Here is a 25,824-nt window from a genome sequence, read left to right as displayed (position 1 = left end):
AGGCTGGGATTTCGCTCCCCGGCCAGCTGGAGACACCAGGCTCACGGTTTTCCTCCCCTTTGCACGGCCATGAGAGCAACACCTCTCAGAGAGGAGCCCGAGCTGTCCGTGTAGCCGCTGGGGTAAACCCAACCAGCTCATCCAAGCTTAAATACAACCTAAAAAGCTCCTTGTGCGACGAGCAGAGGGTGTTACCCCGAAGGAGCCGTCGGGCTGGCACCGCTGAGACCCTGGAAGTCTGCACCCTGCTGCCACGCACAAGCCCAGGGGGATTTCTCCCTCCAAGAGCCCAGCTTGCTCTCGCAGTCCGAGCCATCTGGAGCGTCCGCACAGCTCCCCGAGCTGAATTTTTAATGCTAAGCACAGCCACGGCACCGCAGCACGCAGCCACGCTGCAAACTCACGCTACTGAACGCGTTCCCCGAGAGCACCTAAAAATCCAGCAAGGCACGCGTGTGTGGGTTCACCCCCTCAGGGACGTGACTGTTGGCTCCGTTGCACCCCGGAGAGGTCCCGAGGTTCCCCGAACGGCAGCGGGATGCGAGAGGCAGACCCGGGACAAAAATCATTACAGGGCTCTTCTGGATTCCTCCGCGGAGTCGCAGAAGTAAACACTCAGCGGCGGAGCAGCCGTGTGCCAGGTCTTAGTTCATTCTCTAATTAACTGTTTTACAGGCAGATAAATATTTGCAAATAATGTCGTTTATGTCGACTCTCCAGGAATCCCAGCTCAAGTGCTCGGAGGCGCTGCAGGGATTGCATTAACCCTCGGGATCCTGGCAGCAGATGGGACGCCTGGGAAAGGGACTGCAGCAGAGCAGGGAGACATCGCCTCCAGTATCTAACACAAAACCAGTCCCGGGCCTGGGAATCGCCGGCCTGCCAACGGCATAAAGACTGGTGCAAAACGGCACGGCTGGAGAGGCGCGGGATTGCTCCCGGAGTCACAGCCCGATAAAATCATTCTTTCCATGGCTCTCCTCTCTTCCCTGCTGTCCTCGCAGGAGGCGAGAAAGGTGGAAGCAGGAGAAGAGTTAACAGCTATAAAGCCTTGGCTTCGGGCAAGCTCTGGAGGTCACGGAGAAAACCGACTGCCTGACCGCTTGGGTTTTGCTGAACCCGCTGCAAGAGCAGCGGCTCTGCTGGTGGCATTTCGCTGCCTACCTTTAACGAGCCTCAGTTTCGTGCCCACAGAGTATCTCCTAGGGGCTTAGAAACCAGCTCCGAAAGTGACAGCGCATGCGGGAGGTGCTTGCAAAGAGCCTGCCCCGCGGTGCCAGGCTGGGACAGCCGGGTGCCACCCAAATACCGCACACCCATGGCACGGTTTGGCAGCTGCCGGGAGATGGGAGCCGGAGACGGGACCTGTGCCCCCCGAGGAGGCGCAGCCAAACCTCCTCCTGCCCAGGCGCTCGGGGAGATGTGCCCACCAGCCCCACGAGGCGCAGACATGAAGGTGGGATGTGGCTGCTCCCCGAGCTTGCTGCCAAGAAGCGCGAGGGTCTTCGGCAGCACAGCACAGGAGGAGGTGAGAGCATCATCAAAACCTGTGTGCTCTACTGTTTGTCAGCTGAGCTGTACCAGGGAAAAACTGGCGGCAAACAAAACTAGGACTTTTTGTCCTACAGCACAAAAAGGCCACGGGCAGTGAAACCATTACAGCCCATCTCAGGTCACTGCTGCCCCTCTCTTACCCTCGCAGCCCACAGAGACCCCAGGTAGCCCCCTGCAGTTTGCTCCGCAGAACAGGGCGCAGGATTGCCCATGGGGACATCGCGACGACGCTGGCGGCGCTCCCCTCACTGACCCTACACTCACCTTCATCGGGTTTTCATCGTACGTTGGAGTCCCGAGGTCCATTTCGGCTTCGTGTTCAAGGCTGGCGTCATCCCCTGGGCTGTCCCACGTCGGGGGGTCCCACTGGGTTTGCCTGGAGAACAAAGAGAGCGCTGTCACCCCCCGAGGAACCTGGCCCTGCTTGCTTTCTGTCCGGAGCAGCACCCAGGAGCTCAGCACCCCACCGGCAGCGGTGCTGGCACCACGGGGAGGAGATGTTCAGCCCATCGGCTGCGGCGTCTGGTCCACGTCAGTCACCTGAACTCGTCACACAGTGGGGAGGTGGATGTGGGGTGGATGGGTGGGTGGGTGGGTGGATGGATGGATGGGTGGGTGGATGGGTGGGTGGATGGATGGGTGTGTGGATGGATGGATGGAGGTATGGATGGATGGGTGGGTGTGTGGATGGATGGGTGGATGGATGGGTGTGTGGATGGATGGATGGAGGGATGGATGGATGGGTGGGTGTGTGGATGGATGGGTGGATGGATGGGTGTGTGGATGGATGGATGGAGGGATGGAGGATGGATGGGTGGGTGGATGGATGGGTGGATGGATGGAGGGAGATGGAGGGATGGATGGATGGGTGGGTGGATGGATGGGTGGATGGATGGAGGGATGGAGGGATGGGTGGAGGGATGGGTGGGTGGGTGGATGGATGGACGGATGGGTGGATGGATGGTGGGTGGATGGGTGGGTGGGTGGATGGGTGGATAGATGGATGGATGGATGGATGGATGGATGGGTGGACGGATGGATGGGTGGATGGATGGATGGGTGGATAGATGGATGGATGGATGGATGGATGGGATGGATGGATGGATGGATGGATGGGTGGATAGATGGATGGATGGATGGATGGATGGATTGATGGGTGGATGGATGGATGGATGGATGGATGGACGGATGGGTGGATGATGAGCAGCTCACCCATAATTCAGGAGAGGTTAAGGAGCACTTATCTCGTCCCAGCACGGAGCTGAGCTGAGGGCGCTCTCGCTGCTCACCACGCAGGGCTAGCACCGGTTCAGGCAGGAGCAGCTCAGGTGAGCAGCAAGGAGGCACCACGGCTCGCTCCGACTCGTCACGCCAATGATGGGGAAGTGATGGGCCACGCTCACGCAGGATGGATGGAGAGAATTGGGATGAATATTCTCAGGCTGGACAAAGTCAGCAAAGGTGTGTGTGCTACTATTCTGGAGCCGAGGACATCTGCAAGAGGGGAGCGGGCAGCCCCCAGCATGTGGGAGCAAAGAGAGGATGGCGCCAGGGAGCAAGAAGCACACCGGGGGAGGAAGGCGGCCAGGAGAAACCAGAGACAGCAGGACAGATCACTGCCACTGTGAGACTTCGGGGTAGTGCTGCAGGGCACGCACGGGTTCCCAGCAGGTAGGAGGGCTGACTTAAAAGCAGACTAAACAAAAGGGATGAGAAGAGAGGAGATCTCCAGCAGCCCTTTTTAGGTACAGAGGTGACCTAACACAGCAACTATTTTCCATCTCTGAACCGCGCCTGCGTGAAGCCGGGATGTGTACCCCTCTGCACGGGATAAAAAAAGTGGAGGTCTGCTTCGAGTCGCTCGTCTGAGCTTCTTGGGGTTTCTGAGCTGCGTTCAGAAACCCTGCCCTGCTTTAAGGCTTTTTACTTTTTAGGAAATGCTGTGGAGAGGCATCAAAGTCTGCCTGTTTCAAACAGCCCCGTGTGCTTCAACGCACTGCTTAGTTCTCCAGACACTACTTAATACACCTGATGGCAGACGACTACCATTTGGCTGCTGAATAAAACAAAATATTCAAATCAGAAAGCGCACTGACAAGTAAGATCTCCTTCCCTCTCCTGGCCTTGCCCTGTCTGAAGCCATACAAGAGAAGGATTTACAGAAATCTTCCCGCACGTGTTCCTCTATGACCCACGAGTGGTTTCTGGTGTGACTGCGGAGGGTTGGCGAAGGCAGCATTCCTCACCGACAGGTAAGGCTCAGTTGTGTCTCCACTTCCAAACCACAGCTCAGCACAAACACTTTTTTTTTATTTCCTGGGCTTGGAAGGGCTCCTGTTGGGCTGCTGGCACAGCTCTCGATGCTTAAGGGAGCAGGAAGGAGTGCAAGCAGGAGGCTGAGAAGACTGATGCAGAGAAAATGCTTGCACGTAACAGTAACTGCATCAAGACGCTGTCAGGACTTGCAGGGAAATACTCGGGCTTAACCCTTTAGACAGGCGAATTCCCACACAGATCTCACTTGAGGTTTAAGTAAAAATTGAAAAAACATTTTCAGAAGTGTAACATTTCGGACATTAATCTATAATACTAGTTTAAGGGGAGTTCTTAGGTGCTCATCCAAACATCGTACCTTGCAGAACTGAGCACAAAGGTATGGGCAAAGCACTCAGCGCTCAGCTAGAACCGTATTTCTTGCTGCAGGACAGCCCAGAGGTTTGGAGATGGAAAAAGCGAGGGTGAGAAGAAATCCTCCCTTTGATGCTGCACACCACTAATCACGGCTGTCCCCGAGCACGCCCGGGCTGCCAGGAACCTCGCATCCGTACGGCGTTCCATCCGCACAGCTCCCAAGGGCTTGAAAAGGCTCCGCAGAGCAGGGTTATTTGCCTGGCACCGTCACCGAAGCCACACGGGTATTTTAGGGAGCTGGAGACGTACAAGGCTCCTCTATCTGCTGACTGAGGGTCTGTACCCGAGGCTCTCAGCAGGGCCGGGAGCGAAATGCCATTCCAGCAGCGCACGTGGCACGGGGCAGCTAACAAAAGGAACGTTTTTAAGCCAGTGATGGGAACAACAGAAGATTTGAAAAGAAATAAATGATCTGTAGTAAAGGATCTGTGCAACCATGTCCAGAAGCACAGCCCGATCTGCCACACGGGGTGGTGACTCCAGAAGGACTCAGGTGGGCTCAGAAGCCTCCAACCTGTCCCTGTTTCCGAGACACACGAGGCTGAAGGCATCGTTTGCATGGAAGTCGTTTGCAATGCATCACTGTAATCACCCCAATGAGCCCGACACGTGTGGGGTGCTGCCCGGTGCCACCGCGGCCGGCTCTCTTCCGCCCGCTCCATCGCTTGAGCGAGCTCAGCCCCGAAGCAGCACAACGCTTCCCTCGTCATCTCTTCCCTCGTTATCCCTTACCTCGTTATCCCTTACCTCGTTACGACGTGGTAGTAGTAGATCTTCCCCTCGGGATCCCGGGCTGTCTTCCAGTTGGGCGGCAGGACGATCGTTTTGGGTTTCGGAGGGGACGGCGGGGGCAAGTCCAGGAGGTTATTGCTCACCACAAGCTCTGGCTAAAAACAGCACAGAGGTGATGGAAAACGACGGGCAGCAGTGCCACAGGGCAGAGCAGAGCAGCCCTGTCCCCCCCGACAAAGGCTTTGTTCAAGGTAAAACCTAAAAAGGTGTTGTCCCAAGAGGTGACAGCATAATGTTTCGCTGTCTGCTCATCAAACGCCCCTTGTAGCCACTTGCTCACACCCCGAGCTTCTGAATACAGCCACGCTGCCACCACTGCTCTGGAATCCCCCAAAGCAGCACACAGCACAAAAACCAGACCATCACTTAGGATGGAGGGGCTGCAGCAGCAAAAGCAGCCCAAACTGCCCCCAGGTGCCCTCGTGCTGCCCATACAGAGCCTTCTTGGGTGTGCTGGCCCAAGTTCCAGCCATCGGAGGGATCAGAACTGGGCTCAACGCCCCCAAAACCCTCCCACCAGCTGCCCCCAGCCCGCTGGAGGTGAGCAGCCTGCACGGTGCCGGCACGGTGCTGCAAGGGAGCTCCTTCAGCACTGCCACTGCTGTCACAGCACCCTGGGGTCACCCAACGCCCGAGCCCACGTGTACGAACCCCCCGTCCCTCCTGGAGCCGTACCTGCTGGATGGGCTGAGGCTGCCCGGCCGCTACGATGGTGGTGACGGCGGTCGGGGGCTGCACTATGACGCCCTGCGGGTGAGCCGTGTAGATCTGCTGCCCCTGGATGTACTGGAGGCCTGGCTGCGCGTAACTCTGAAACGGAGCACAAGGGGGTTGGGTCAGCGTCGGTCCTGGGAAGCCCAGGGTGAAGGGTACAGCGCAGCTTCCTTCACTGAAAATCCCATCGTGGAAGGAAAATGAAATCTACCCCTACTTCCAACACGCAATGAGCTCCTACAGAAAAAAACACCAGTGATTCTGACCAAAACGAGGGAATCTTTGAAACCGTCAGGTGTGAGAGGAAGGCAGGAGGAACTCGAAACCAAAAGCTTTGGGCACTCCACTCAGCCTCACTGCCACACGTCTCGGTCTGCTCTCTGTCCAAAATGCAAAAAGCCCCAAAGATGGAAAAACACAGCAAAGGAAAGGTTCAAGAAAGCCCCCCAAAGTGCTTGAAGACCTGGACGTTTTCCTCTCCAGGCACCGAGACCCAAAAGTTACAGGGAGCTTTGGCACAGCCTCTGTCACTGCCTCCCCCATGGGATGGGAGGAAGGAAAGCGAGGTTGGGTGACGCTGAGCGGTACCGCTCAGAGCCATAAGCCAGGAAGAATTCAGGGAACAAAAGAAAGGCAGTTTCACTTTTTTTTTTTTTTTTTTAAGTAGTCTGAAACGCCAGCACAGCGCCTGCCTGCCGCAGGGACGCTGCACGGGGGCACCGCAGCCCGTTCCTCCAGCTGCAGGAAGGAATAATCCTACAAGCACGAGGAGGACTGACGAGTAGTTGTGCTGAACTCATCGGATCCTTTACTTACAACCTACAATGGAAAATGGATGGGTTTTGTCTTACTGCTACACTTCTGCCATTAACCTGTGTGTCCCAGGGAAGCCTGCATGACTCCTTCCTTCTGCGTGCATCCAACACTAATAACCACACACCGACACGTCCGATCGGCGCTGCTTTGTGCCCTCCTGGGGAACCCTCGCTCCTGTCACAGGGAAAGCATTTACTTCTCGTCTGAATGACTATTTCAAGGAAAACGAGAGCATATCCTTCAGCATTTCCAGCACGACGTTGTTTCGCTCCTCAGAAAACCTGCCCATGGGCCACGGAGGGCAGCCCAAGGAGCCACCGGTACCTCCGCTCCCCAGAGTGGCCGGGGCAGCCCCTGCAGCTCCAGCAGACTCCAGCTTGGGTGGGCAGCAGGACCCCAGAGCAAGATACAGCAGCTGGAAACTCAACACGGATCATCTCCGCACCCTCGTCGAGCAGCGGTCCCGATGCCGTGATGCCCACCTGTGCTAACCCCCGATTTACAGAGAGTAAGGGAAAAAGTTGGCTGCTGCGTTAAGGGGAAGAAGTCTCGTGTCCCGAAGGACTAAGGGAAGGTCACACCAAAATGGAGCAGTAGGAACCAGTGGCTGAGGCTGGATTCAAGGAAATGAGCTTTGTATCGTGAGGTCTGTAGCCATAAAATGGCCCAGGTGTCACCTTCGGGAAGAAGGGGGCATCGGCAAGGTGCTGTCCAGCTGCACACTTCCTCGGTAAGGAAGAGAAAGAGGGCCGAGAGCGAATTTCTACACAATTCCCAGCTCCAGGCTGAGCCCGACTGATGGGGACACACAATTCAAAAGGAAACAGAAACCAAAGGTTGGCCTGTGGGGTTTCAGCCATCAAGAACTGGCGGCTCCAGACCCCGCGTCTAGCAGCCTGCTGAAGGCAAGCTCACAGCTCGCCTTTACTGCCTACGTGTTCGGTGCCGGTGGAAGCTCTAACCAACAAATATCTGCTCAGCGCAACCAACGACCAGAAATAACTGGGCATGACTTGTGTAAACGGGCTAACAAACATCTCTGCCCAGCTGTGGACTCCTGCCTGGCCCCGGTGGCTACGATGTATTGTGTTTGTATACCGAAAACAAGCTGTATAAACGGGTTTTTCTCAGCCCCTTGGACGGAATTTTATCTCCACGACGCAGCCGAACACCAGAGCAAGGCAGGATGGCCCCAGGCAGACACGAGCGAAGGGTGACCATACAAAGCGTTTCCCCTTGCAGGCTGGCACCGTTCCTTTTGGGGGCATTTCGGGCCACGCTGCCTCTGAAAAGGTCACGTTTTCCCCCGGGGGGATTACCTGTACAATCGGCGGGGTCGTCTGCGAGTACGGGGACGTCACCCCGTAAACAGTCTGACAGGTCTGTCCCTGGTAATATATGGCTGGCTGGGACTGGGCCGGCGAGTACTGCTGCTGCACCGCCACAGTCTGCTGGCTCGAGTCCCACACCCCGTAGCCCTGGCCCTGCACCGCTCCCGCGGCGGGCACGGGCAGGACGGCCACGTTGGCTTCCTGGTGGACCACGCTGTCGCTTTGTGCTACATACTGCGGCGGCGTGACCTCCAGCGGCGTTGCTACATGTTGGACTACTGGTACCGGCTGGGGGGCCGGCATGGTGGCTTCCACCGAGTGCCCGACCAAGGGCTGCGGGTGCTCGTAGGCCGCCGGCGAGCACATGGAGTCCATGGTTGGGGTGGGCAGCAGCACCTTGCCGGCGTTGGGGTTGCTGGGGTCCACGTAAGCCTGCATGGGGTAGCCGGGCGGGTAGCCGATGAAGCTGTGGTGGGGCGTGCCGTAGCCCATGGAGTCGTAGGGAAGGGGGGAAGTCATGCCCAGGTTCTGCAGCTGCTGCTGCTGCTTCTGGGCCTCCCGCTGGGCCACCTCCTGCTCGAACAGCTTCCTGCGCTCCTCCGTGGACAGCTTGTTGCGATCCTTGAGCCGGACTTTCTTCTTCGAAGACGCTGGCGTGTCATACCTGGAGGGGAAAGAAAAGGTAGCGCCACGTGAGACCTCAGCAGGCTGCGGGTCCTGAGCAGCAAGGAAGGGGCTGCTGCTCATGGCGTGCCACAAACGTGCTACAGCAGCAGCAACTGCTCCAACTGTTCGGTTTTCAGCTGCCTGACCGAGCGTGGTGAGCCATGGAGAGGAGGAAGAGCCGCTGGTCCAGCTGCTCCGCAGCAAGACGCCCGCACCCTGCCGCTGCTGGAGGTCCAAAACTGGAGCAGAACCAGCCCGGGGGACCCAGCAGCAGAGGGGGGACAACATCCACCATCCCGTGGGCCAACAGGGAACCCAGGGGAGAGTGGAGAAGCGAGGAGCCCTGCGGATGGGCTGGGCACCGCTGCTCCAGCCCGAGCAAGGCACCTTGGACAACAGCACGGAGCGATTCCCCCAACGCCCGCGCCGTTCTTCCCTTGGTGGGCTGCCCACATCTCATTTCATTTTATTTGGCTTTCAGGGCGTGAGCGTGGCTCACCCAGGGACCGTTTTGAGCTGCGCCCCGTCTCTCCTGCTGGAAGACCGAGCCCCGTTGTGGCGGAGCCGCCGGGCAGCCCCCCCCGTGCCGCAGCCCCCCCAGCTCCGAGGTGCAGACGTTACTAAGAACAATGGAATGGCAAACAACACATTGCTGTTTAGAGTTATGCTATTTACTAGACCGCGGTTTTAGCTTAAAAAATAATAAAGTGTGGATGGTTTTTTTTTTGGTTTTTTTTTTTTTTTGGAGACTAAGAATTTTCGTCCTGAGATGCGGAGCAGCTGGAGGGATTTTTCCAAGGAGTTAAAAACAAACAAAAAAAAGCCTAAGGACTTTGATCAGACCTCAACCATGGAAAATTTCAGATCAAAGGTAGATATTTTGAGAAGTTACGAGTGTGGTAAAACAGGGATTACAAGCAAAAATGGTTTGCAGCCATAAGTATAATGGATTCTACAAAGCATCCCGTATATGCTTAATATCCCAACTCCGTGTTCATGTGCTGGGTTCACATATCAAAAGCACATTGCTACCAACACACACACTTAAGATGTTCCTTCGTTTCCTCACATTCCCAGAGTAGCTGCGAGCATCTGTTAATGTGAACCTCATTGACATGAAGAGTTTAATTTAAATAATTCAAGTCCTTCCTGGCGCCGCCTCGGGAGTTTACATGAGAGGCAGCCCGCGTGAAGGGGCAGGCAGGAGAAAATCGAGGACCCAGCGTGGAGCGCGGCACGGCGCGCTGTGTTCATGCAAACCCTCTCCCCTGGTTTGTTTTTTGTCCTCTCCAATCCTTGGTACTCCTTTTCTACCTCTTCCTCCCGCGCCCACGTTGCTGTCCCGCTGTGCTCGGAGAAGTTCAAGCCTTCCCTTCCAACAAATGGATCAAACCTGGGGCGCGTGCACCACGGAGGGAACAGGGGTGGTGGTGACTTCAGAAGGGGTCAGAGCTTCCCAAAGCTCCGGTTGTGCAGGGTCCTTCAGACAGCAACTGCTGGGACCAGAGGTAAAGAAACCACAAAATGCTGGAGGGCAGAACTTGTACATTCTTAGGGAATCTTATGGGTTTGAGTCTGTCGTAAGGGTTTTTAATACCTGAAAGTGGCCACGGTATGATGGGCATCCAGGGAAAGAGAGCTGTTCGGTGTCAGCACCACTGTGCGACCGCTCACCTCCTCCCCAGCGCTCCCACCTCGCCTGCCAGAGCTTCTTCTGCTCGTCCCTGGCTGGAAAAACTCCCCGCCACCCAGCCAGACCTGCTTCACCCAAACACACCGCTCGCTTCGTCCCTTTCCCCATCTCCTGACGCACCGCGGTTACTCTCGGCTCTCTCCACTTCTGCCCCGAGTCATCCCCGGTTTCCATCCCCCACAGGGATAATTACAGGATCGTGGATTTGTGTCTGATTTTCTTACCAGACGTTTCAAACTTTCCCAGTAAGCTCCCTACGAGGACAAAGTAGGCTCGCCTGGCTGACTCACCAGCAATTGTTCCCTAATTACTACGTTGCTTCAGATCCTATTTAAGAGGGACAATAGGAAACTGCCTTCTGTAAAGGAGATCCCTTGGTAATTGCACTGCCTTTAATGTGATCTAAAGTCTCCCTGAAAAACAAGATGCATAATGTTTTCCTTTTCTTAATTAATAAAGAACTGTCAAGTAAGGAAAACGGCAACCCACGTGCAAGAGAAACAAAACTAGTGAGAGTGGAAGCGCCACCGGGGTAACAAACAGCGCCGGGTCTGCACGTAGCAGCTTCTCTGAACACGGCGCCAAGTGCCACGATGGGCTTGCTATCCGGTTGCCAGCCTGTTTGTGGAGCCGGTGTTCAGAAAGAGCTTTCTGCTTTTAAATGCGCTGCAAAGAACAGAGGCAGCCCCAGGACAAAAGTGGCCCCGGGACAGAGGCGCATCCTCACCCGGAGCACCTCCAACCCACCCGGAGCATCGCTGGCTGCATCGGGCAGCCGAGTGCTGACGAAGCAGGAGCAGGAGGCAGAACAACCTCAAGGCCTCCAAAACCACCCTGCTGCTCCTCCACAGGGAAGGGGAGCGGGAGCAGGGGGGGCGGTGCTGCTCAGCATCCCTCCTCCCAGAACCTTTCAGCCGGCTCGCAGCTTTTGGGGGACGTCCGCTTGGTGAAGGAAGCTGTTTTGTGTTAGAAATGCTGTTTGGCTTGGGTGCTGCTCGTCTTTGTGCAGGCGTGGGCTTGCTGCAAGCTCAACTTTACGATTAAAATGTGTGCCCCAGGTACGGCGGGGATAGGTGACGCAGGGCACAGACTTGGAAGGACTCTGAAAATCCCTTTACCTGAGCCTCTTTCCCCCATTTCTGAGAGCCACGTGTAACTCCCTTTAACACCTAATTCCCCAGAAGTATAAAACCACCTTGTGAAGATGAAGGTGCGCGTTACCAGAGGGTCACCAACACCAAGGAGCCGCACAGCCCCAGGAACAACGACTGGCCGGGGAGCACAGCTCGCCGCGCCCCCAAGAGAAGATTTTCCTCCCCATCCCTGCGTGCTTTCGGAGACCACCAGGGCCGACTTCCCCAGCGTTTAACCCTGGCAGTGCTCCCACGCACCCAGAGCTCTCAGACCAAGGTGGTCGCAGCACCCAAACCTGTGCCAGCTGTGCCACGGAGGCCACCCGAGACGACTTGCCTGTCCTCCGGCCTCTTGGTGCCGCGCTCGTACGCCGAGGACGGCGGGGACAGCGAGTCTCTGCGCCTCTTCTTCTCCTTGCTCTGGCTCTGCCGCTCGGGATCCCGCTCCCGGCTCAGGACGGGGTTCTTCGGGGTGGGAGTCTGATCCCTGTGGCCAGACGCCTCTCTCCCACGGTCGGCTGTTAGGGGAAACGGGTAAAAGGAGAGGATTTTTTACAATTCAGCGCGTTTCTAGCTCCCGTAGTTTCAGTGGCTCCTCTGTCTCAGGCAACAGAGTCTCCATTCAAGCAAATTACAGGTTGCCTTGTATCAGCCTCGGGACTGCAGTGTGGTTAAAATAAAACTTCCATCTTAATTTCTATTTTTAGGTACTTCTCCAGCTCCTGAGCTGTTACCTAATGGATGAAAATGCATCACGCTTATTTTTAGACCCCACCGGTTTCCCCTCCTCCCATTCTTCCAGCAGGAAACCTATTGCAGAGTGGAAAAATGGTGGCTCCAGACCTCAGCACACATCTCCTGAAGCGCTTTTACACCCAAAAACGTGTTTATGAAGCAAGAAGTCCGCTGAGCACATCGCCACTGACACAGAGCCTGTACTGAAAGCCATGGTGCTGGTGGGATCGGGCTCAGCCGGGAGCTGTTTCACAGCCACTACGGAGTTTTCGGGTCGAACAAAAATCCCAAATGCGCCCTTTGCACTCTTGCTTCCACCTCCCAAGAAAAATTTAGGTAAGGGGAAAAAGGGGAGAGATTTGCAGACAACCGCCAAAGCCCGGAGGTAATGTTTTAGGGGGTAATGTTTTGAGGGACCAGAAATTGCTCTTCCATCAGCTTTCTGAGCTTCCAGCGCTGTGGTTTTGCATCACGGGCTGGTTTCGCTGGACTCAGGGCTGGGACACGGGAGCAGCAGCTCAGCTACCAAGGGGCCCTCTCGTGACACCATACCCTGTGAATATCAATCTGTTTTCTAGGCATACGTGAAAAAAAGCATCAGTACGTACCACTGCTCTCCTTTTCTGCTTGACTCTTCTTCGGGATTCGGTACACCTCCTGCAAAACAAGCCACAAGCCAGAGTCAGATTTTCAGCTGGCCACGAGAGAACACCCCCAGTGCCTGCAGGGTTGCAAGAACCAGAACTCTTAACTCTAGCCATTTAATTGCAATTTTAAAACAAACACCCCAAAATTGTCCTTTGAAGCAAAGTTCTGTTTTTAAGCAAATCATCGTGGTGCTTTCTATATGCTATCCTTCATCAGCAGTTCACATTTGATGAGTTTGTGGGGTTTTTGTGCCAGTGGGGCAGCCGCTGTTCCCAGCTCTACGCTGGCCATCCCACCCACACGCCGTGAGCTTGGGGCTCTGTTGGAATAGCGAAAGGATGATTTTGGCACCCCCGACCTGTCCAGAAGCTCACTATTCTCTTTGCTTCATGTATTTAACAGCCCCCCTGCGCCCGGTGGTGTTTCTAACCAGAGGCAGGAGCAGAAAGCGCAGCCGCAGCAGCAGGTCCGGGCAGCACGGAGCAGAGGAAGACTCACGAGGCAGCAGGAGCACTAATATCTCTCCTTTCCTTTTGAAGCCCGAGCCTGCTGCTCATGCCCACCGTGCTCCCGCGAACCCCTGAGCGGAGCCCGAACCCGAACCCGCCGAGCTCCCAGCGAAGCAGTCGGGCTGCCCTTGCTTTGCCACCGGGCCCCTTCCCCGAATCCCTCCCACAGCACCGAGGGATTCCCTGCCCCGCACTGCCACCGCTGCTGCCCATTGCCTGCAGCATTCCTGACCAATATCTGAGCGTTAATGCAATTCCCAGTGCTAAACGATGTATTTGGAGGTACAATGATGCATGCAGAATGATGTATGCATGTGTGATGTACGCAGAATTGAGCAGCATGGTTCAGTGGTGGACTTGGCAGGGCTACGTTAAAGGCTGGATAAAATGACCTTAGAGCTCTTTTCCCACCTGAATGATTCTGTGATTAAAAAAAATAATAATAATGTTTTTGCATGTTTTTTCTGCACGTGTTTTAAGGCAGGTCACGCTTCCGAAGTCTTCGCACCACCCACTGTAACTCTAAGACGGACAGCAGGAGATTCTGCTGGCCTGGGGGGAGCTTACAACACACGGCTGCTTTGTTAGCTAGGTTTTTCATGCCTCGCAAGGACTTTTGGAACATCCTCCGGCCACATCCTGTCCGTTAATCATCCCTCTGGTCGTTACAGGCACTGCTCTGAACCCCCTTTGCTCCCCCTCCAGCGCTGCTGCTGCTGGCACTGGCCGACAGCCCCTCGCCCGCATCCTGCCCCCAGGCTCGGGGGGAGCCAGGCTCAGCGGGATCTGTCCTTCGTTTAAAGCCAGAAGTAAAGGCAGAAATAAAGGGAAGAAGAGCCTCGAGGAAAGAGCCAAGCAGGCGTGCACTGTGCCAGGCTGGGAGGGAATTCTTCGCGACGTCAGGCTTTTTGAGGCAGAAACCACGTTTGTGGACTGCGTGCTACGTGGTGAAGAACTACAACACCCTCATGGGCACGAATAACTAAAAAACGTGTCCATTAGCTTGGCAAAACGGGACAGGACTTGGAAACGAGGATGAAAACCTTCTCAGAGTCCTGGTTTTGCAAATAAATCTGGGGCCTGTGACTGCCCCAGCTGAGGGCTCAGCGCTCCCGCTGAACGCCACGGGATCACGCAGCGGCGGTCGCCGGAGGGCACGTTAACCAACTGTGTCACCGCTGGCCGCAAACCGAGTGTTATATGCACCACTGTGCTCTCAGCCGTGTTTTCAATGAAATATTCTGGCACTCAGTGTGCAAATAACATGGTGTCGTACTAGGAATGCCAACGGTCCCACCTGTATAATGGATAGACACCATATATGTATGTGCATATACACAATATACACGTATGTACATATACACTATATATATACTGGCTGACTGTCTGAGTCCCGGTATCCTAGAAGATAAGGCTCCTTTTCTTTTATTTCCAGCTTGGATCAAGCCCTTGCTCTCTGCTCTCCTCAGAAGCAATTTCAGCAGCTAACAGCAGCACCTACTCAGTTATCTTCTGGCCGAACACAACAAACTGGCCAGGTGAAAGGAAATAAGATCAAAGACAAGAGGGGTGGGAGGCCACAGAGATGAGATCCCTGCCTGCACGTGCTCGGAGACTAATCCACAGAAGATAGCATTAGGGCTACACAAAGAGGCTGTCCTGGTGCGACGTGCTGAGATCCTGGACTCTACGTTCGTTAGGGTGCGCGTTTTGCTAGGATTAGAGACCAAGCAGAGTCAAAACCTGAGCAAAACCTGCTCCACGAGCCTCCGAGCAGCGTTAATTCTTCGTACTCAATGTGACAGCAAAGGCACCAACAGAAGCTTGATGCCCCAAGGGAAAAGCACTGCGGCGCCTTCAGTGTGGCACCAAAATATCCCTTAATTTAGGGTATGCATGAGGCAGAGGGGGAGTTACAGGAGGAGCGAAGGCTGCTTGTGTTATTCCACCAGTGCTGAGCGCTGCCTGCCTCTGCTTTGGGATTCAAAGCTTTCCTAAACTCAGAAAACACAAAGCTCCAGCTCAGCTTGACTGCAAGATCCTCACCCTTAGGTAATCTTGAGTTTATAAGAAATTTGCCGCTGAAGCAGCTCCGGAGGAGGGCCGCGCTCATCCTGCCAAGTCCGGGGCACGAAGCGCGCAGCAGCAGCGGGGCTGGGCAGAAAACCCCGTCGGGGCGTCCCTCGGTGCCACGGGGACGCTGCGGGGCGAGGGGGGCCCTCTGGCTCCTAGCCTGCTTTAGTAGCAGCTCAGGTCACCAGGAGGAACCCTCGGAGCAAAACAAAGCATTTTCTCTTAAAATCCCAACCCTCGGCCCTTATTTTTCAAAGGTGGTTGGAAATGACTCGAGGGCCACCTCCGCGGCGCTGCCCGGTCGCCCCGGATTACATCAGCCCTCAGCAATGTGCCCACCTCCAGCGCCGCGGTTAACGAGAGCGCCCGGCTTTGAGAGCCCTGCTTTTATTGTTTTAGAGGAAGCATGCGCCCCGTGGGCTGAAAAAATGCATTTTCCTTTGGTGAAAGAAATGAAAGGATAAGGGATCCTCTTGTGGTCTGGTCACAAGTCACAGCCACTTCCAAAGTGCTGCTGGAGGTTATAAAACGGGATTGGGGCAGAGATTTGTTTTACAGTAGGGTCAAATGCCTATTCTGTTTTCCTTTTTTTTTGTTTAAAACTCCTCTTTTTAAACAAAGCCTGGTGCACACCTTGCTTCTGCTCTGGGCTCTGCCAGGTCCCCGCACCGCCGTAATCCTGCTCCCTCCCGTGGCTTCCCTTCCCTTTTCACCTGCCGGACAAATTCAGTGCGTGCCCTGACCTCTTTCAGCACTGAGAGGCATCCATAATCCGTAAATACGCCCTTTTTAATGTTCTTTCTTGCTCACACGTTCGCTATGGATGGAAAGACCCGAAATTTATGGCGTGTTTTGAACTAAATCTAGGGAAACAAAGCGGTAACTCGCTGCTTGGGGCAGGAGGGATGTGGAAGGAAGCCCCTGGATTAGGAAACCCTACGCAGCTCTGTGAAATCTTTAATAGCCAAAAAACCCTGCGTGGGACCGAGGTGACTTCCCCTGGAAGATTAGAGGTGTGGCACAGCAGTGCCCCAAGTTGCCCTTACACTCACTTCTTTAAGCCCTCTCCTGTGCCAAGTTATGCGGGAGGATTTCTCTTACTGCCTTGTTCCTGCAGCCCCGACAGCACCCGTTGGCGCTGGATTTTCTCTTCTGTTCTCTCCGTCCTGCACCAGCACCCCCAAAAGCCCCTCCTCGGATGCAGAGCGGAGCAGCAGGCCGTAAAACCAAGCAGAGCACCTCGGGCAGCCCACGCCACGCTCCCACCGGCACCGATCGCAGAGGAGCCACCGGGGCACGAGGTGCCGAGGAACCAGCGCGGGGGCACAGCAGCAGCGGCAGGAGAGGAGGTGCTGGCTCCACCGGACCTCCCAGCTCCGAAAAAAGAAACAGCAGAGCATGCGACGTGAAAGTACTGGAAGGAACGGTCCAAGAGAACGGTGAACTGGTGCAGGGAGGCGAGCTGGGTACGGCCGGAGGGCAGCTCCGCACGCAGCCAGCACCGCCGGCACCGCTCCGGGGCAGAGCGGAGGCAGCAGAGCCTTTGAAACGGTCACAGAGCAGCACGTGGGAACGGCTCTGTGAAAAGCAGATGGTGGTCAAAGCAGACGCGAGGCAGGGAGAGCTCCAAAGCAAGCCTGTTTTATTTTTGGAAACGGAAGCCGCTAGCTCGAGCGCGCAGAGCTGCTAACCCAAGGGGAGTGCCGCTAGCGGAGCCCAAACGGTCCTCTACCTCTGCGAGCAACTTTTGACGAGTTACACAGAAAGTTAGATACAAGATTCGAGTCTGTTACAAACGTAAGAAAAGAAAAAAGCCCCGAACTGAGGCTGGCGGGCTGCACACGCACCCGTCCTTGACCCAGGAGGGGGTAGGTGCAGCAGGGGAGTCGCGTCCCGAGCGCATCCCCATCCGTGGCACACGTGCAAGAAGCTACAGGACGATGCCGAGGTACGGAGGGGAGCGAGGACTAATCCCAAAACTTCCTTAAATAAAGGCCAAAAAAAAAAAAAACCAGCAACAGCCTGGCCACTCACCAGCGCCTATTGTTTCCACAAGCTGCTTCTTGCTGTAAGTTACGACAAATTACAAGCGCCCTAATTGGAGCCCGCGATGTGCGTGCCGGAGCGAGAGCCGCTCACCCCGGGCTGCAAATAGGGCTGGCGAGAGCAGCTTCCCAGGGCTGCCTCTGAAGATGTGTCAAACGTGATTTGGAGAGGTTGGCTCGGAGGAAACGAAAAGCTCAGCTCGCCGGGGCCACCCAAGCTCTGCTATCCCTATCAGGGTAATGATTAAGCTCCCAAAAGGGTGTTTTGAAGCAGAGAAAGTCCACCTTGCCAAAGCCAAACGGCTGGGGCATTAACCTTGGCCCTGAGCTGCTAAATGGTTATGAGAAGCGTTCCAGTAAGACCCTTCAAATCCAAGGCGCTCGGTTCTTTCCAAAGGGGTTTCTTAAAACAAAATACATCTATTTATGAAAAAAAGAAGCCTTCAAGTAGTAAGGACAGGGTTTGGAGCCTCACAGCTGCAGCTCCTGTCCAGCTCTCTGGTTCTCTAAGGGATGGATTTTAGATGTATGGGTAGCAGATGGCTGCAGGACGCTTATGGGATGGGCAGTGGAGCTGTAGGACCTGCAGGCTGGCTTTGGGGTCAGCAGTGATAAAACCCAGCAGCCAGAGCACCCTCAGAGTGCCAGCGTTAGGAAAGCACACCGTGCTCAGCTCCAAACGTGCCTGATGCCCCTCAGCCTCAGCACTGAGACGTCACCCCTCAGAAAGCCATCGCCGCAGCTCCCTAAGGGCTTAACACCCGCAAATCCCAGGCACCAGAGGGGTGCACGTCCTCCGTGCCACGCTCGGCGGTGCCGGCCCTGCCGCAGAAGGTGCGGGTGCTGCCAGAACACACCGAGACGCCGAGAGAGAGGGGAGCGCGCCGGAGCCGTTCACCATCGCAGCACATCTGCCCCGGGTCTCATCGCGTGCATCCATCCACGGGGACCTTACCTGCCACGGGACAGGAGCACAATCCTCGGGCTGGAGCAGGCTAAAGTGCTGGGAAGAGCCACGCGTGCTCTCCAGCCCCTGCGGTTGGGTCCGTTTTCAGCATGGGGGTAAAGATGCACCGCGTCCTCGGAGCGCGGGATCCGCGGGCACGAGCCCAGGCTGAAAACGTCCCCCGGCGGGCGGTGTGGGTGTGTGTGTGTGGTGCTGCGGGTGTGTAGCAGTGGCCACAGCTCCCTGGGGGTTACGGGGCCGGCGTGCCCGAGCCCCGTAAGCCAAGGCAGCTGTCCTGTGTGTAGAGGTAGAGAAAAAGATAGCTCACTTAATCCTTTCACGCCAGGAGCTGGGTTTTTCCCGGAGCGACGTCCATTGCCGGCAATGGACGCACCAAAATAACGTCGGCAGCACTGAGTTAACCACCTCTGTCCTCTTTTCACCTATCACTTTTCTCATGCATCATCCAGCTTCCCAACCATCTTCCCGTCTCTTCACGGTACGCACGCTACGTTCGCTCCCTTCTTCAGCACGGAGTTGAGAAAAGGAGACACATGGTCAGCTGGTGATGTTAACAAGCTCCTTGCTGCCCTGAGAAGCTAGATGGAAATGGGTGAAATTACCAGGGGGGTCATCGGCACCACTGGAGAGGACATAGCTTAAGTTACGAGGTTTTCAGACCCCCCCCGCCCTCCCGGCCACCCTCCTGCCAGCTCCGTTCTTTTCCTTTAGGAGTCCGCCACCTCGGGCCGCACGATTGTTAACCAGAGACCGGTTACCCAGAAACCAGCATCTGACAGGCGAAAGGCGGACAGAAGCAGTTAACTCGTGACCATGTACAGCACAGAAGGCACCCACGGGGTCGTGGCTTCCCCGAGAGCACTCCGCTTTTCGGGCCAGCTCCAGCGACAAACGCCCGCCGTGCCCCTGCGAGCGCTGCCCCGGGCTGTCAGCATCCCTGCCGCGGCACGAGGTAAGCACTAAGCACGCCCAACAAACCACCGAGGGGACGTGAATCCACATCCCAGCTACCAACCCGCACTGGTGACGGCTCCGTGAGCCGACCACGGGCTTCGGCACAGGCCCCCCGGGTACCCCGAGCTCCTCCGAGCTCCGGAGAAAACCCCAAGCCCCCTGGGACCAGCGAACGTCGGACCGAATCCGGGCTCACAGCACCGTTTTGGAGAAGCGGCCCGTTTTGGGCATCTTTTTCCTTAGTGCCTTTACGTGTTTCCGCTGTGCTGCTCCACGTTTCAGCCCTGCGGCACGTGAAAACCTCGCGCTGCAAACACGGGTCTGGGGGTTCCCCGCGAGAGTGTCTCCAAAGCAGGAGCAGGAGCTCGCTGAGCTTTCAGCTTAAACAATCCCAGGTATCAAGGACTTCCAGTTCCACCTGGAAGGACTGGGAGGAAAAGTCCTTTTCCTGGGAGGAAAAGGGCTTCCAGTTCCACCCCAGCCTCAACCTGACAGCGCCACTTACATAGAGAAACCGTAAGACCCACGCAAACCTAAAAAGTCTGCACACTAAAACCTGGTGAGCGATATTCATCAAATCCACGTGGTAAAGAGGGGAAGGAACAAGAACCACAGCCTAATTTTCTACAGCAAGACCCTTCAGCTCACGGTCTGTATGGTAAAGTCTCGCTTCCTCTCCCGGTACGATTTATGGCACAAATGATTACGCTCAAACAATTCTGCGAGTGTTCAAGAATATCTGATTTTTCTGAAAAATTCAGAGATTAAGGTAAGATTTCCCTTAACTCTTACACAAAACTCTGTTTTATAAGATAATGTTTGCACCCATGGTATTTAAACGACACAGCCAGAGGTTTGGGGACTCCAAGCTCCCTGTGGCCTCCTCCATCTGCACGTGGCACTGCGTCACGGGCATCACCACTCCTCTAAATCATTACCCATTACCCATTTCAATGAATAAAGCAGCTCTTTGGCTACATGATGCACTGTAAAATGTAAATTTGCTTAAAGAGTACTAATTAAAACCGGGCAGATGCTTGATTAGGAGAAGGGCACAACTCCTCCACCACCTTTTCCCCCAAGGCCACCCCATTTGGAAGCCCTGTAGACCTGGCAGATGCATCTTAGCTGTAGGGCAGTGGCTTGGGGACATGCAAAGGTCCCTTTCTTCTCCCTCTGACTTTTGTTACACTGCTGTGGACACAGCCGCAGGGCAGTGCCTTTGCTTTGCTGGATCTTCAGTAAATGACCTCACACTTCAAAGCAAGGCTCTCGCCCTCCTTGCTCTCCCTTTCACGGTAGAGCATATTTCCCTATATTCCCTATATATATAATTTCCCTATATATATAATTATATAATATGTATTCCCTATATATATAGTTATATAATATATAATGTTCCCTATATATATAATATTTCCTATTTCCCTATATATTCCTATATAGGAATATAATCCTATCGGAACAGCAGATCCCCGAGGAGTTTCCAAAGACCTAAAGAAACCCCCAGAAAATGCCTGAAGCGTTGAGCGGCAGGTTACAGAACTAAATTTCACCCGAAATGTCATCAAAGATAGCTGTCAGCTAAAGATCAAGCGGCCAAGAAGGCCACCTACACTGCCCAGGGAGGAGGGAAGGCAAGAGCAGCCCCAGACCCTACTCTTACGTTACCTGCTCCAGGAAGATCTTGATGGAAGTGAACCAGCGAGCAGCTGCGTATTCTAGCAGCCTTTAAAGGCTCAGATTAACACCCCCAAATCCGAGTATTTACCTGATCTCAACACGAGCTACAAACATCTAGAGGTTAACCCAGCATTAAAAGTGCTACCGAGAGGACAAAACGTTGCCGACAGGCGTGATTCTGGAGGCTCTGCACGTTGCAGGTGTGGAGCACGTTAACAGAGCAGGAAACACCGACAATCTTCTCATGACTTAACTGAAGGGTAGATGGTTGGTCAACGGGCAGCACGATGGGCACTGGGCACTTCAACCAGAAACGCATGTCACGCTGTCACTAGTTCCTTTTTCTGATCATTTGGGAGGTGGCTCTCAACCACGTACAGCTGCCCTCCCCCTGAGCAGTCCCAAAACCACCACGAGATGACTGAGGTGTTTTTGCGGTGGCCAGCCTGAACCGTCTTTGGTGCGCACCTTGTGGTGTGCAACACCAAAAAATCTGGACAAAATCACCTGGACAAAATCTGCACCAAAAACACCTGGAAATCTGTTTGAAGTCACGGACACGGGAGCTTGCAATGAAAGGATATATACAGAAAGCACCTGAAAAACCCTTTACATAGCAAAAGCAATCTTAGGTGTCAGAGATTTACCAACAGGACCACGTCTCAGCCCTGCTGTACTGAACTGCCAACAGCTCCGCGTTGGCCTTAGCAGGGGCAGAGGTGGCGGAGCTGCGGGTACAACAGGGTGCCTCTTACCTTTAGGTCTTTCCAGCTGTCGAGCAGCCTGGTGGCCAAGTCGCTCACATCGACGATTTTGTCGGTTTGCTCTTGGCTCCTCTCGCTCTCCACGTCGGATACGCCCTCCTCTTCGTCTTGGGACGGCGTTTCCATCGTGATGGGCTCCTCCAGCTTCGCACCATTGCTCTCCTTGACCTCCACTTCAGGCTCAGGCTCCAGCTCCACAACCTGGGGTTTGCTGCTCTCCACCGGCACGTCAGCAGCGGATTTGATCTCCTGCTGTTGCTGCTGCTCCTCCGGCACCTCCGTCGGGGCACCCTCCAGCTGGTCCAGGTCCTCCTTCCCTTCCTTCCCTTCCAGCTCGCTGGTTGTATCCGAGATTGCGCTGTCCATGCTGTTTTCACTTATAATTTTGAGCCTTCGAAACACCAGCTTCTTGGGGGTATCCGTGTCACCTTCTGCGCTCTGCTTGGTGGAAAGATCCGGCGTGTTGAGCGGCGTGTGAGCCCGTGACGTGTTCTCGCTCGAGTAGCCATCGCCCTCGCTGAGCTGCGGGACAGCGGTCTTGGTCTGAGCCCAGCGCTGAATAATCGGGAGCACCTTGCTCTCCTCCAGCATGTTCTTGGTGGGTATAGGCAGCAGCTCCAGCGTCTTCATAATCTAATTGCAGAGACAAAATCACAGCCATTAGAACCACCACAATGCTCGGCTGGCTCCAACCTGGATCAATTTCCTTTTCTCAACGAAATATCAACGTGAACAGGACTGTGACAGGTCACGAGGAGGAGACAGCAGCAGCCCTCCTCAAGGCTGAACCGCCGTGGTGAACTTCTAAAGAGGGCAAATAAACCATGAGTGGGAAACAGCGAGCACAAATACGTAGTGGGTTGCAATTAAATCAAGTTCAAAGAGCTCAGACACTTACAGATGGCCACAGCCACTTCTGGGACAATCAACACAGCTCAAACTGCTCCAACAGCCAGCCTTTCAAACCAGCACGCCGTTAGGCACGCTGTAGCAGAGAAAATCTCAGACTTTCAAGGTGCGTCAGCACTCAGAACAGCAGAGCTCAACCCAGATGCTCTGTTTAGAGACCAGGTTAACAGGGAAGGTGAAGAGGAACCAAAGAGCCTTAATGGGACGTTAGTTTGCGAACCACCAGAGCACCAGGAAATCCTTTCCCTCACTTCCCAGAGATGCCATTACCACCTTCAGCAGCAGCTGGAGCATTAACGGGGTCACAGGAGGGAGACCAGATGATCTTCTGAGGTCCCTTCCAGCCTCGGCCATTCTGTGAGACTGTGGTGCCCCGCAGGAGGGGACGCAGGCAAGCGGCCGTGCAGCCGCTGCGCCCAGCCACGGCACAAGAGAAACCTGTGATGGAGCACCGCTGAGCCTTGGCAATTATGCCAAGTAATCCTAGCTGTGTCTATCTAGAGCTCCACGATCGTACACTCGTGAGTTTAATAGCCCACGGAATAAAAAAATAAAACCAACCCCATGGTGGTACAAAACCTCTCCCGAAAACAGAGCCCAAATCCCCGCCAGTTTTTCTGAAGCAAGAGGCAGAACGTCCTGTTGCAGCACTTGAAGTGCCCCAGCTTTTCAACTTACTAATGTTTAAACCCAATCCTTCCGGAAGGAAGAACAGGAGACGGTTTTATGGCATTATGCTAATTTCTGCCACAGGCATCTGATGGCCAGAAGACCAACTCTTAAAACAATGACTGTAAAAAAGAAAAAATAAAGAGGAAAGAAGAAAAAAAACAAAAACCAAAGTGTGATCTGACCCCTGTCACAAGCCTGACTTGCAACTCGGTAAAGAATGACCTAGATTTTAAAAGAGTGTATTCGATCCATAGAAAAACGCCAAAGTTAATAGTGCAGTGCCCAGATGCATCGGGAGTGGAGACAAAGCCACTGCCCCAGCAATTCAACGCTCTCAGGGTCCCTCTGAGTGCTTGTGGGGAGCAGCTCTGGCTTCGAGGACAATGCTGAGTGCCTGAACCCACTCCAGACACAACAGGGGAAAACCAAATTCTAACCTGAGCACTGATTTATGCAGCCAAAGCTGGAGGCCAAAGACACTGCCTCATCCCTCAGAGCAATAACTACAACATATGCAGGACTCCTTCTACCCTAAAGACAACAATATTGCATTCGTGGAAGGGAAAGCTCAGTGCAGGAGCAGTTACTGCAAGAGATGCCACGCTTAACTCAGTCCTGGTACATCCACAGACCCCTAACTCAACAGCACAAAAGTTTTCCAGGTATTTACAGGCAGAACTGTGCAAGCGTCTGCATCGTGGAGGGAGCATCTAAACCCCCAGTGCTGGACACTTCTGCTACGTCCTCATCAAAAACTGTGAGTCAGTGAAGTTAGAGAAGCTAAGAGGAGAAGTCCATGGCTGCCAACGGCCGGGCTGCCTTCTTCCATGCCATCTTTCAAAAAGTCACTGGGTTACGGGGCTGTCAGACATCATCCCTCTTGGGGCCAGGGGGAGATGAGCGTGGCACGACCCATTCACAAAAGCTGAAAGAGAAAACCCGCGCGGAGCTAAGGGAGCAGGCTGTCAGGCAGCCATCCATCCGTGTCGCCACTTCTGGAAAACAAAGGGGGAGTCAGGAGCAGGACAGGCACCCTCAGCCTTGAGGCTCGGACAGTTTCTGCTTTCCGGCTGGATTCGGGGCAGGGCGCGCCTCTCCAAAACGCCCAGCAAAGCGCTGGCAGAAGCGGCTTTAATGAAGGAACTCCCAGATGGTTTTTGCGTGCGATGCTGAAGCGCATACAGAAAACAGAAATCTTAAAGTTCCACTTCGGCCCGTCAAAGCAATACCTCAAATTCCCTCTGTAGTGCAGTATGGAAGAAATAAAGATCACTGCTGCTGCTGTGTAAGTCTGGCTCTTGTCACTGACTCAGAAATCTAAGGAAAACCACAGAGGCAAATTCTTTCCATATATTTAGACTCTCCCTTAAAGCAGAAGTTTTAGACTGTAGCTGCACGGATACCGGCAGTTTGTTTTCACGAACGCTTGGTATACAATATGTCTTTCAATAAACAATCAACTAAAATAAAAATAAACCAAAACCAATTAGCAGAGCGGCTAGGAAAGCCTCAGACCTGAGGGCGGTACTGACCTCCAGCTGCAGCTTCAGGTTGTTGGCGGTGCTCCCCCGCCCGTCGCCCAGCTCCGTCATCCAAATCCAGAGGAGAGACAGGCCATGGCACTCCAGGAAGGACTTCAGGCACGACTGCGAGTGTGTGTTCTGGATGGGCCAAAGTTACAGAGAGGCCACGGGAAGGGTCAGCGACACACAGGCAAAAATAATTTGGTTTCCACATGCTGCGATGGCTAACTGCTGCACCGGGCATGTGTTACTTGTCAAACTCATTGCTGCTGAAAAAGCGTGAAGCAGAGAGGCAGAGCGAGGCACCTGCCAAGACCAGCACGCGTCGAATGTAATGCAAGTGGACACAACTGCTGTTTTCGGAGCAGTAACACGTGCAGCAGGAAGTTTATAACCACTACCTGGTGAACAGCTCGTTTTACAGAATAAAGCTTCACGAGGCATTGCACAGAAATCGGGCTGCAAGCAACGTGCAGACTCAGAGGTAATCTCAGAGATAAGACAGCTATAATGTCATTTGCTTCTAGAAATGGGCTTTTCATGACCCAGGCACATCAGTTCCACCAAGCACAAGGCAAGGGCTACACCACACATCACCTACAAACCAAGCAGAACTGCTCAAGCTCCCTCTTAGCGTGCTGGCACAACTCAGACACCATTTTCCTCCCTATTTCCCCCTCTTCCTCTAACGAGCCCTAAAAGGACATCCCTTAACCAGCGATCCCCTCCCCTTTCAGCTGGGAGTTGCCCACCTGTATGAGTTTGAGGCAGGTGAGCTTCTGCTCCAGCGTTTCAATGCGCACCATCAGCCGGGATAAGCTGAGAACTTGGTTCTTATCCGAGAGGCCCTCTCCGTTCTCCAGCAGGGCTTCCAGCTCCCCGTCCACCTGCCAGGAGGAAGAAAATGATGAAGCAATTAACTCTCCGACCAGGCCAGGCGCACAAAGTGCCA

At 54.5% G+C, this 25,824-nt stretch overlaps 1 protein-coding gene across 1 annotated transcript in view; it reads right to left on the bottom strand.

Annotated features, from left to right (window-relative positions):
- The window catches only part of SETD2 (SET domain containing 2, histone lysine methyltransferase), a 67,388-nt gene that overhangs the window by 8,257 nt on the left and 33,307 nt on the right, over positions 1 to 25,824 (bottom strand). Inside the window, exons 10-18 of the mRNA XM_040549470.1 lie at positions 25,625 to 25,759; positions 24,882 to 25,010; positions 21,760 to 22,401; positions 12,734 to 12,782; positions 11,728 to 11,908; positions 7,887 to 8,562; positions 5,713 to 5,847; positions 4,993 to 5,132; positions 1,819 to 1,930 (exon numbers count right to left, since the gene is read on the bottom strand). Of these exons, the coding sequence (XP_040405404.1) occupies positions 1,819 to 1,930; positions 4,993 to 5,132; positions 5,713 to 5,847; positions 7,887 to 8,562; positions 11,728 to 11,908; positions 12,734 to 12,782; positions 21,760 to 22,401; positions 24,882 to 25,010; positions 25,625 to 25,759 (2,199 nt within the window). The remainder of the gene's footprint in view (positions 1 to 1,818; positions 1,931 to 4,992; positions 5,133 to 5,712; positions 5,848 to 7,886; positions 8,563 to 11,727; positions 11,909 to 12,733; positions 12,783 to 21,759; positions 22,402 to 24,881; positions 25,011 to 25,624; positions 25,760 to 25,824) is intronic.

The sequence above is a fragment of the Cygnus olor genome, chromosome 2, assembly GCF_009769625.2.
Source record: "Cygnus olor isolate bCygOlo1 chromosome 2, bCygOlo1.pri.v2, whole genome shotgun sequence".
NCBI classification, from domain to species: domain Eukaryota; kingdom Metazoa; phylum Chordata; class Aves; order Anseriformes; family Anatidae; genus Cygnus; species Cygnus olor.
The sequence above is the reverse complement of the archived record's forward strand: the minus strand, read 5'-3'. Positions and strand labels throughout refer to the sequence as shown.